Below are 13,000 nucleotides of genomic sequence, written 5' to 3' on the forward strand. Positions count from 1 at the left end.
GGTAGGATCTACTAGAAATTGATTAAATTAACTAACCGGTAGGATCTACTAGAAACTGATCAAAAATTAACTAACAGGTAGGATCTACTAGAAACTGATTGAATTAACTAACGGGTCGGATCTACTAGAAACTGATTAAATTAACTAACAGGTCGGATCTACTAGAAACTGATTAAATTAACTATCAGGTCTGATCTACCAGAAACTGATTAAATTAACTAACAGGTCTGATCTATTGGAAACTGATTAAATTAACTAACAGGTTGGATCTACCAGAAACTGATTAAATTAACTAACAGGTAGGATCTACTAGAAACTGATTAAATTAACAAACGGGTCGGATCTACTAGAAACTGATTGAATTAACTAACAGATCGGATCTACCAGAAACTGATTTAATTAACTAACGGGTCAGATCTATTAGAAACTGATTAAATTAACTAACGGGTCGGATCTACTAGAAACTGATTAAATTAACTAACAGGTAGGATCTACTAGAAACTGATTAAATTAACTAACAGGTAGGATCTACAAGAAACTGATTAAATTAACTAACAGGTCGGATCCACTAGAAACTGATTAAATTAACTAACAGGTCTGATCTACTAGAAACTGATTAAATTAACTAACAGGTCAGATCCACTAGAAACTGATTAAATTAACTAACAGGTAGGATCTACTAGAAACGGATTTTTTTTTAAAACAGAAAAGTAATCCTCCTGGTATCACTTTTTTACGAAAAATTCAGAAATATAATGATTTTTTTCTTCTCTTTTTTTCCCCCCCAGGAAAGTCATAGACAAGATTGACCAGTCTGAGTTTGACGGCTTTGAGTATGTTAACCCACTGCTAATGTCAATGGAGGACTGTGTGTAAAGGTGCCCATGACAACGACCTTGACCATTACGGCTTTGTGCTTCAGTACAGTCTGAACTTTTGTTACCGTAGCTGATTGGAGGATAGAGGGAGTCCGAGATGGTGTTTTATAGTAGGATGTTTACTGACAGGACCACAAACACATGTCCACTGTAACAGTTGTAACGCCGCCAAACGATCAATTGCCAAAGTATACTTCACTAACCTTACACTGATAAGTATACGTCACTAACCTTACACTGATAAGATGTAGTTGTGATAGTAGTAAGGCTGACATGGTTTCCATAGTGAAAGGAAACATAAGATAGTTTCTATGGCGATAGGGAACATAAGATAGTTTCTATGGCGATAGGGAACATAAGATAGTTTCTATGGCGATAGGAAACATAAGATAGTTTCTAGGGCGATAGGAAACATAAGATAGTTTCTATGGCGATAGGAAACATAAGATAGTTTCTATGGCGATAGGAAACATAAGATAGTTTCTATGGCGATAGGGACATAAGATAGTTTCTATGGCGATAGGGAACATAAGATAGTTTCTATGGCAATAGGAAACATAAGATAGTTTCTATGGCGATAGGAAACATAAGATATGTAGTTTCTATGGCGAATGACAACATAAAACTCCTGTCTAGGTCATTCGTTATTTTACATCTGAATCACAACAGCTTCACCAGTGTCAGAGCTTTCTCTGTCGTCATTGGCTGGTGTGTTGTTGACCATGTGTAACATGTTTCTGTAAAAGTTGTAATACAGTTTGTGATTTACATGACCTTCTGAAGATGTTTAGTGACGAATATGATGTACGCACATTGATTACTGTGTCATAGCATCTCAAGGTGAAGGTCATAACATCTCAGAATATCAGGGTCAAGGTCATTTGAGTGTTACAGCTCTGCAAAGTATTACCAAATTTTAGTCAAGGTAAAACAATCTACATCTATACTTGCCAACTTTTTGAAATTTTCATGGGGGAGATTACACATGCTCAGAATTAAAAGCATAAATAAAATGTGTGTATGTACTATGTACACCCTAGGGGAAAACAACACTTTTAAATGGCATTGTTTGAGCTGGTTTTTCAAATGAAATCATTAGATGTTAGAATATAGGAATAGTTTAGCAAACTCACTGGTTGAAAATGCTCCATTTTAGGGTCCAAAATCGGGAGTCGGCCCAGATGGAAATAGGCATGATGGACGAAGTCGTAGTCTTGATAAAACCCACGTTACAGAGTGTACTGTGTAGTATTGAAGATAGCATAGCTTAGTTTGATCAAATACAATGATGTTGAATCTGAGTTGTTGAATTTGATGACCTTGATGACTGTGACCCTGACCTTGGTTTTCTGTAGATGTAACAAACTATGGCCATTTCTGTTGATGACCCAACTAAAAACAGGTGTAAATTTTAAGTGTAAACACAGAAAAATTCATTCAATGCTATGCAAAATGTTGTGTGAAGCTTTTCCCAGTGCTGTGATTCTAAGTATCAAATGTTGTGTAAAGCTATCGGCTGTGAAGGAGTAGAACAGTATAAAACTGGTGGTGCTGTAGTCTGCTGTTTCCTGTGTGGGTTAACTATGATAAAGTTTTTTTTTAAACAGAATATTGTGAACTAAATAGTGTAACAGTTTCATGTGCTTTTTGTTTTTTCTTAGAAATATTATTGAAAAACATTGTCTTCAAAATTAAGAGTATCTGGCATTCCAGTTCTTTTGCTAATACAAAAAGTATCAAGATAAACAAGGACCAACATGAAAGTATTTAAATAAAAGGAAAAATTGATAAATACTTTTATTTCCACTGTAAATATAAGCTGTACATATTGGTTGATTTGAGCAGGACTAAGTTTATCACATATAGAATATGACACTAGACTTAAACTCTTTCATAGAATGACTTTTTATGGACAATGTTGGCAGATCGTTGTGGATGCTGGTTGTTAAAGATTATTTGTGATAACGTGATGTCGGTACAGGAACTTGTGTTGTCTTTGTTAGAACACAACTTTGTGCTAACGTGATGTCGGTACAGGAACTTGTGTTATCTTTGTTAGTACACAACTTTCTGCTAACGTGATGTCGGTACAGGAACTTGTGTTGTCTTTGTTAGTACACAACTTTGTTGAAACATGTTGTCACTAAGATACTGCAGAAGCTCAAATATTCATAAATTTAAAGCAATCTCAAGGTCAATATTTGTGACTGAATTGTAAGTCAAGGTCTATTTCCATACTGACTTGTAGGACAAAATGAAGTTGGCCTGCATTAGTCTACATAGATTTTGTATGATATAATTAGTCTTTAAAAAATAAAACATTTTGATGTCAGTGACACATTTAATAGCACCAATACCATATTTTATAATTAGTTACCTCTGGTTTGTTACCTTGGTAATACATTAGGCCAGGTCTTTTGCTAAAGTAACACATGTTAGCTGTTACCAGAGTAACTTATTACCACAAGTCTGTTACCATGGTAACATGTCAGTTCTGTTGCAAGGTAACAAGATACCTTGAGTTTGTAAACAGGGTAACACAATACCTCAGTTTTGTGACCACCCATCTATATCCTTGTACCAGCAGAGCGTTACTCCCAGAGCTTGTAAATATGTACCCTAATTTCCTTGCCAACACACTGACATTTGACTCCTTCACTCTTGCCCAATCAAAGTCTGTGTTAGATAAATTTTGTATACACCTTCGCATTTAAGACCATGTCATTACAATATATATTAAGTGGTTTTGAGATGTGTTTATAACTGTGTTTATAGAAATGTAAGTGCTACATTGAATGTGTTAAAAGTTCCAAAGTTCATTCCAAAAGTAACTAGTCACGCAGTAATCAAAGATACAAGTTGTAACTCACGGCAAGTAGGCTGTACCGTAGGTGTAGATTCTGCACTGTAGTCTGGATCCCTAGACTAGATCTAGACTGTATATATACACTGTAGTCTGGATCACTAGACTAGATCTAGACTGTATATACACTGTAGTCTGGATCCCTAGACTAGATCTAGACTATATACACTGTAGTCTGGATCCCTAGACTAGATCTAGACTGTATATACACTGTAGTCTGGATCCCTATACTAGATCTAGACTGTATATATACACTGTAGTCTGGATCCCTAGACCAGATCTAGACTGTGTAAACACTGGTTTGTTACACCAGGGCTGGTTTGTTTATATGGTTGGATATCTGTTAACACAACTGTATTGAGTAATGCATTGTAACAGACTTACAATTGTCTAGTGGCTTTTAACCAATTACTCTTGCCAACTTAAATGGGAAGTGCCCTGTTTGTTTAAATGCCAGTGATTTTTAATTGGTTAGTGAAGAAATACATCAAATGTTACTTTATCAAAAGACACGCAAAATGATTGTGTCCAATTAGAGAATATTGGGGATATAAACTTCATGAATTGTGGAAAGATTTTAGTCTACATTAGGATATGGATGTGTATAGGAATTAAAAAAATCCTAGATCTGCATTTGTGAGATTTGACAAAGCCATAGAATATTTGGACGAATTGCAAAATCAAAGTGAATTTTGAAATGTAATTTTGTGGTGTTTGTGCAGCCGTTTGGCTATTTGGCCTCGGATCTGTGAATAAGTTTTCACATTATTATGGTAACACAGATATATATTACACTCACATACTAATGAATGCTAACCCTGTATAGATCTTTTGTATGCACCTTAATTGTTCCCGCTGGTTGATGACTCTTGACCAAGAAATATCGAGTAGTTTAGCCTGGTAAACATATACATAGTCTGACAAAACTGTTACGCTGAATTGTTTATCGAGCAGTTTTGTCTGATGTGCAATCATAACATTCAGCATTCCTCGTGCATTTATTGAACTCCTATTCCATTGAATATTCATTAATAGTCAAATGATAGTACTTGCATAATCAATATGTTTATATATTTAAAACAAGATGGAGGAACTTCATCTTTGTTTGATATTTAGAGTTTTACAATTTGTGTCCGACTTGTAAAATGACTATTTTTTTGCCCGTATTTGTTCTCTATTAATCAAGTCTAATTTGTGTTTGCATATCATTAATTTAGAATTTATAACTTTTTGTAATAATTATGTTAATTGAGGTTGTGATTTTATGTAACAGAATTCTTTGTAAGATTATATTAAGTATCCCATTGTAGGTGTGTGATGGTATTACAGGCACTTCAGTAAGCCAATTCTACAAGATCTGTTTGTGAAATATTTTGCATGTCTTATGTTTATGTCAATTTAAGTGAATATTCAGTATGGAATTTACATGATGAATGTTTGTATATAGATAAGATTTATAAATTCAGTTTGTGATCAATGTGGTTTTGATTATCATTGACTTTCTTTTAAGGATACCTGTTCCACTCCAGGCTATACAAGTTTCCACTGTGGTTTTTCGTATCTATAGAGTAATCTCCCCTTAACTTAGTTTTTGGCTATAACTGTAGCAGATTGGGGCCTAAACACTTCCGTTGAACAGGTAGCTCAGTTGTTAGAGCGACAGTATAACAGTCTGTAGTCTAGGGGTTGAATCCTAAATTTTTTCACTCAGAAAACTGTTGTTGATTATATTTTGTATATATCATCTTTATTATTCTTTTGCCTGAAAGTCCCACAAGGTCTAGTGTTCTGATCTGGTATATCAAAGCTATAGCGATGCCGGGGGAAACAGTTTCCTGCATACTTTGCATAGTCACAGTTTTTGGCAGTGGTACATATATTATATTTTATATTTCATACGTTGTAATCTGTCTTAACTATCCACATAACTTTTCGTGTTTGGATTTTACAACAGGGGCATGACACAATTTACAAAGGGAAGGATTATCAAAAAAACCTGTAAAGGATACTGTGGTATATTTTAGAGCATACCTTTCTCTGTTCAGCTAACTATCAGAAAACCCTGTGATAGAGCACTTGAAAATTACCAATGTCACCTATAATTTATCGACCAAAATCCAGGTCAAAAAAGGACTATTTTCTTTTTTTTTCATGTGGTTTAGATCTGCCTAGCTATCCAACGACACATCCTTCAATGACCTTAGCTGTTGATAGGACATACAACCCTGTGCAACCAACTAACTATCCAACAAGCTATTCTCCCTACATTCCAATAAATCTTTTCACTTGTGTGTTACAAAGGATGTTGTACAACAGTCGCTAGAAGAAAATCTACCTATGTTTTATTCTACTATGGTAACTATAAATTGTGGGGTTGCCCCTTTGAGTTTAGGTAGAGTTCACTGCATGCTATCTATAATGTACTGGATGATTCCATTATCATCCATTATTATTGGATTATTCCATTTACTTGTATCGGTTATCATGTCTATAATAAACAATTTTTCTTGTATTCAATTGATCAGAACAAAATTGTCTGTTACTGTGAAATCAGATATTTTAGTGAGGTCTAAATTTTGTGGTTTCCCCAAATGACACCAGTTTGTGGATACAAGAATTCATGCAATATGAGTACCCACTCCTACGGAGGATAGCTTTATGTCAAACCTGTAACTACTTTATAGACTTATCATTTCGTGGATAAAGAGCATCCATGGAATCAACGAAATGAAAAACCTGCGGAATTAGTGATTTCACAGTTTTTTTCAACGCACCTTAATTGTAACATCTGGTATACAAATCCAGGTACATATATTACTGGAAAGCTTACGTTCAAACAAATGCACAAAAACAAATGGCAAAGATGAATTCAGATTTTACAAAGAGATTTTAACATTTTTGAACTTTAATGTAATTCTTAGAGCTTTTGTTACTTCAAACATTCACCATGAGTCTTTCTCTGATTAACATTTACTGGTTATAGTGGAACAAATAATATTATATCTCATCTCTGTAACAGTGGATCTGATTGGTTTAGTTTGATCACATGACTTTGTTCCTCTCACTCACAAGTTATCCTAGTCCTATTTCCTTTATTCTAAAATGTGTTTCACAATTCCGTTCAAGTTTTCTCCATCATATTTTTATCCTTATAAAAACGTTTCCTTCTCATGCTGTTGTTCCCCAATCCGATTTCCTCCATTTGTTACCGTGGTTTTATTGACCTATTTCAGTATAAGTGTAGATACAGCCACTAAATGACTCAATTTACCACGGCTGATCAGGAAATGCTTTGTAAACTTAAACACAAATGACTGTTTCATGTTATACTGTAGTTTGTGCAAGAAGTTTAGAGAGATGATACACTAGATCAAAACGTGTTATACTGTATATTTAGAGTGCTGTAGCTGTCAGTGCATGATTCTGTAAATATATTAGAGATTTTCCTGTAATTTTTCCTTAACAAACTTGAACTGTAACTTTCCACATTGATACTGTATTTGTACTGGGATTCAGCTGTTCCATTTTGAGAATGCCCTGTGACATTTTGGAGATTGTGATGGTGTAAGTTTACAGAGCATATGCTGTAATTTACAGAGCATGTGCTGTAAATTAACAGAGTATGTACTGAAATTTACAAAAATTGTGCTGTTATGTTACAGAGCATGTGCTGTAATTTACAAAAAATGTACTGCAATAAACATTGCTGTAACTTTACACAGTATGTACTGTACTTAACAAAATTGTGCTATAACTTTACAGATTATGTGCTGTAATCTACAGAAAGTTTTGCTACGACTATTAAGAGCATGTGTTGTAATTTTACGAAAATTGTGATGTAACTTTGTAGCGTATAGCACATGCTCTGTAGATATTTTTAATGTTACTTTACAGAAAATATGCTGTAATTTACAGAAAATATGCTGTAATTTACAGAGTATGTGCTGTAACTTTACGGTGCTTTGTGTTGTGATGCCCCGGTTTTTACACCTTTATATGTAGTGAACATATCTATGCATTTGTATGTGTACGCACTATTGGAAGTGATACTTGGATGTTACTGGCCTCAGCTCATGACTGGTGCTTTACTGTGTAGGGCAAACATAATCTACAGTATGTTTAAAACTTTTGTTCCATATTATGTCATAAGGTTAATACGATGTAGTTCATAAGGTTTGTAAGTCTGTGAAGGTACATAGTTTAAGTGGTCTTATTTTAGGTTCTTTTTGCACTTAAGCGTTTGCAGTAACTTGCGTTTGCACCACATCGCACTACAAGTTTGGGTATATTGTTTTTAGCTAAAGCTCAGGTGACCTATTGCTATCCGTTTTCGTCTGTCGTCGTCCGTCGTCCGTCGTCCGTTAACATTTTACATTTCAAACTTAAAGTCAAGTTCTGCTGGGTCGATTGAACTGAAAGTTGGTAGGAATGATCGCCTCATGGTCCTGACAAAGTGTTGTTATTTTTCGGGTCAATCAGAGATACAATTTGGCTGCCATGGCCGCTATTTTGCTACTAAATTCTAATAGGCCGATCTCGCTTAAAATTGGTCTAGGAATGATCAGCTCATGGTCCTGACAAAGTGTTGTTATTTTTCGGGTCGATCAAAAATCCAATATGGCCGCCACGGCCGCCGTTTTGAAAACCTATTTCAAACTTAAAGTCAAGTTCTGCTGGACCGATTGAACTGAAAGTTGGTAGGAATCATCGCCTCATGGTCCTGACAAAGTGTTGTTATTTTTCGGGTCGATCAAAAATCCAATATGGCCGCCACGGCCGCCATTGTGAAAACCTATTTCAAACTTAAAGTCAAGTTCTGCTGGACCGATTGAACTGAAAGTTTGTAGGAATGATCAGCTCATGGTTCTGACAAAGTGTTGTTATTTTTTAGGTCAATCAGAAATCCAATATGGCCGCCACGGCCGCCGTTTTGAAAACCTATTTCAAACTTAAAGTCAGGTTCTGCTAGGCTGATTTAACTGAAACTTTGGAGGAATGATCAGCTCATGGTCCTGACAAAGTGTTGTTATTTTTCGGGCCAATCAGAGATACAATTTGGCTGCCATGGCCGCTATTTTGCTACTAAATTCTAATAGGCCGATCTCGCTTAAAATTGGTCTAGGAATGATCAGCTCATGGTCCTGACAAAGTTAAGTTAACATTATACTATTTTTTACTCAAATTGGTACATATTTCAACAAAAAAAAAAAAAACCTGTAGACTCAAGTGACCGTTTAGGCCCATGGGCCTCTTGTTCTATTACACACATTATGGGTGCACCACTTCATTGATGTGGTAATCAATAATGCGCTAAAATTTAAGTGTATTAAAATTAGTATTTTTACTGTAACCCACAAACAAAAATTAGGTTATTTTTGTAGATGTTTGTTTTAAGCCAAATTGGACGAGGTGTTGATATTCAAAAGTAAAGGTGACAATAATGGTTAATTAGGCATGTAGCATTTTGATGTTGTTTGCTTCCTTACATTAGCAAAATTTACGTTTAATTATATCACCTTGTCTTGTTACTAGGTTACTTAAGCTTGAAGTATATGTAGCCATTTTTACCAATTTTCATTCCTTTGGATTAAGGAATGCCTTATTGTACACTGGTTTTCCATTGACTCCTGAGATTATGTAATAATTTCATTGTTATTTCTAATTGTGAAAGGTGTTGCCTTGTGTTACAGGTCGTGACCTTGATAAGGTAATGACCTTGACCTTTGGTGCTTTGAGCGGCTGATGGTGAGACAGTGTATTGGTGACGTATGCATTGCTGCATGTGAAATTGCTGAAATGTTCACATTGGAGATATTGAAACTTGTAATTTTCAATGAATTGTTAATTCATGATTTTTTCATTTCTTTTCCACATTTCTGAACAAGATTTGGACAGGTATACCTGTAATATGGAGATTGCCACTTAGTGACCATGTTGCTGGGGTCCATAACACGTAGAACCTATAATTTTGTTAGATGTACTTGTTAACATTTGAATACTCCTTAGGGACTGATGACTTTTGCAAATTCAAATGGGGCTATATGTCTGCCATTTTATACAATGCTATAATCATTGTAATCCCAATTGTGCATTTTACATAAAAATACATTTTTATCCAATTTATTATCACTGGACTAATATTAAATCATTATATGGGAAATATAGGAAACAATATTACAACAGTACTTAGTGTTTGGTAATGTAAGTCGTAACTTAACTGATACCACAGTGTGAAATACATGTTGATGTATTCCAGAATGGTAGAGTCTTTTTCACTAATCTTTGGTAATGTTAGGTCTACTGTAGTGGGCCTTGTACTGTTCTCTATTCTAACACAAAATACTATTTACATATTTTCACAATTGTTACAGAAAGCTTGCTGAATGTCTGTAATAGATGGTATGGAATAAAAATCTGACACTAGATCTCCGTCTTATGTTTTTTTTACTTCAGCCACTTTCAAAGATCTTTACTTACAACATTACCAGCAGGGACAGCTTACAACTAAGTTGTATGATAAGGGAAACAATTTCAATTTTCCGATTGTGAAGTTTCAGTTTCTTGATGGTAACATCCCTGCTTCCTCAACCTGCAGTTTCTAAATGCCTGTAAAAAAAGGATAAACACGTTTTAAATAAATGACATGATACAGACTAGACAGGATCCATTGCAGGTAGGTCAATAGAGAAACATACTGGAGTTATTTATTATATAATGCATTTCTAAAAAGAAACATCTGGTATGCCTCCAGCAGTAGATTTTGAAAAGGCATTTGTGTTGGAATTTTATTAAGAATGTAAAACCCTTTTCATTTAATAAATTCTGTAAAAAAAAAAGATATATTACATACGCAACCTGAAGAAAATCAACATTGGATTTACCGTATGGACCCATTACCCCATATTTATATAATGTGCTGAAATACTTGCTATAAGAAAGAATTGATGAGGAATCGCCCCGATAATCTTATCACTATCGACAACTGTAGACAACACTTTAGTTTATCCAGATGGTGCTAAGAGTCACTCGGAGAAGCTTCATTTGTTTTTAAGAAATCGACTAAATGCAAGGGGAAATATACTAATACACCATTTTGGATGCAATCAGCAATGGGGAGAAACATAAACCTAACTGTTACACACTTCTAGGCCAAGAATTTCACGTTGACTCACGTAAATAAGCGAAACAGAATTTTGACTAGCAATCTTGTCTTTAAAGCTTACGGTGCAAATAAAAAAGCTTTCAAATGAGATTCAAAAAAAAAAAAAAATGGTTTTGAGATCTTCCCCGTCTCTTCCGACAATCGTTTCTAAGGAAGTGCCGACATTTTAGTTTGGTCCTTGCTTGGTAACGAGTATGGGTCTCGCTGGGTATAAAAACAGCATTACTCGTCGAACCGGTTTGAATAGTGTTATTCAATAAGAAATCACATAATTATTAGCTCACCTGGCCCGAAGGGCCAGGTGAGCTTATCCCATGGTGCAGCGTCCGTCGTCCGTCAACTTTGTCCTTTAAAACGCTACTAGTCCTAAACGGCTCAGAGGTCTTTGACCAAATTTGTCCTAGACCATCATTGGACAAAGGAGACTCATGGTATATAGGGAAAAATAGAGGAATGTTTCTCTCCTACTATACAAGTGAAGGGATTTAAACCAAATGCAGTCTGAAGCATGATTAGGGACAAAAGAATCAATTTTGTTTAAACTGAAGTGTGCTGACCCCCTTCTTTGGGGCAGATGAGTGGGGCTCATTAGGGGAAATAGAGGAAAACATTAAAGATACTTCTCTTCTGTACCGTTGAAGGGATTTTAACCAAACTTGTTCTAGAGAATCTTTGGGCAAAGGGAATTGAATATTTATAAATGGAAGATGTGCGCTTTGATGAAACTTAAAACTGAACTTATTGACTTGTTCCATGATAAAGATTAGAACACTTACGATTCAGTTGATGTGTATTCAAATCAGATCATGTTTTATAGTCAAGTCATTAAACTAGGATACCAAATAAGGGTTATAATTGTCTGCCGTTATTTAATACTTAGAAAGATGCGCACTGTTCGCAACAAATCGTCGCTAGGTTTTCTGCTTGAAAGAATTAAATTGATACAATTTGTAAGTCTTCACCAAAACTTTCAATTTCTTTGGCAGTTATGCCCCTTTTACTATACCTGTTTTGAATCTTGCCTGATGTCCAACACTTTTGTCCCTTTTTTGTGAATTTCAATTGAAGTATCTGTCTGAATTTATTATAGTTTATCTCTATTATCACGGAATTAGATTAGATGTTATCTAAGTCCGTGCTATTATGATAGAAATATATTTTGTCCTGAGTATTACCCTCATTTCTCAGCCACATTGTTTAGGAAACTTGGTATAATTAACCCAAGGGTAAATTTATATGGCTGTATTTACTTGCAGTTTAAAGTCGAAAGCACCTTACAGAAGATTGTCTTATAATCTTATCCTAAACACAAATATCTGTTTATTCTTGAGCTGCAGTGCAAAACACAGATTCTCCTTTTCTTCCTTTTTCTGTGGACTTCCTCCTTTTTTCTTTGCAATTTTTTTTTCTCTTCTTTTCTCTCTCTCTGTTCTCATATAGGCAATATATGTGTACATGTGTACCATTACATGTACTGGCGTCAAGTATATCAACTGATGTAAGTAAGAGTAATACAAGCAATTTTCAAACCATGAAATACAACGTTCTGTATTGCATAATGTGCAATACGGAATGTTGTATTTACCTACTGGCCGGAACTACTTTTAATGGAAATCCCTTTGTCATGACGAACTGAAAAGTTCCCGGTATTTGCAAAAAATATCAAAGTTTATAAAATCTTTGTATCGATCTCTACCAAAAACGGAAGGTATGTGATAAAAGCAAGACCACACACTTGTTTTTTTCAAACGAATCAGAAAGCCCGAGTTTATTGCGCGGACGTATTTATTCGCCCCCACAATAAACTCGTGCTCTCTGATTCGTTAGAAAAACACAAGTGTGTGGTCTTGCATATATATATGAGTCGTGTGTGGTATGAAGTACATTATATGAAATGTTTGATTGTAATTATACCATATATTGTGAAAAAATCTTGAATAAAAAGAAAATTACACAAAAAAAACTACTTTCCATTCAGATATAACAACGACGTGTTGTCGTTAAATAATAAGAAATGTATCGCCAACATCGACCGTGTATACCTTCTGAGTTTGAAATCAACGACATTTCTAATTCTTCTACCTCCCCCCGCCCCCC

General features: G+C 35.0%; 1 protein-coding gene across 6 annotated transcripts in view; it reads left to right on the forward strand.

Annotated features, from left to right (window-relative positions):
- The window catches only part of LOC110459789 (protein kinase C iota type-like), a 50,871-nt gene extending 48,977 nt beyond the window's left edge, over nt 1–1,894 (forward strand). For all 6 annotated transcript variants that reach the window (XM_021512227.1, XM_021512229.1, XM_021512230.1 and 3 more), the window contains one exon: nt 789–1,894. In XM_021512227.1, coding sequence (XP_021367902.1) covers nt 789–876 — 88 coding nt within the window. In that variant the 3' untranslated portion in view covers nt 877–1,894. The remainder of the gene's footprint in view (nt 1–788) is intronic.
- The last annotated feature ends 11,106 nt before the right edge of the window (nt 1,895–13,000 follow it).

The sequence above is a fragment of the Mizuhopecten yessoensis genome, unplaced genomic scaffold (assembly GCF_002113885.1).
Source record: "Mizuhopecten yessoensis strain PY_sf001 unplaced genomic scaffold, ASM211388v2 scaffold10225, whole genome shotgun sequence".
In the NCBI taxonomy this organism is placed as follows: domain Eukaryota; kingdom Metazoa; phylum Mollusca; class Bivalvia; order Pectinida; family Pectinidae; genus Mizuhopecten; species Mizuhopecten yessoensis.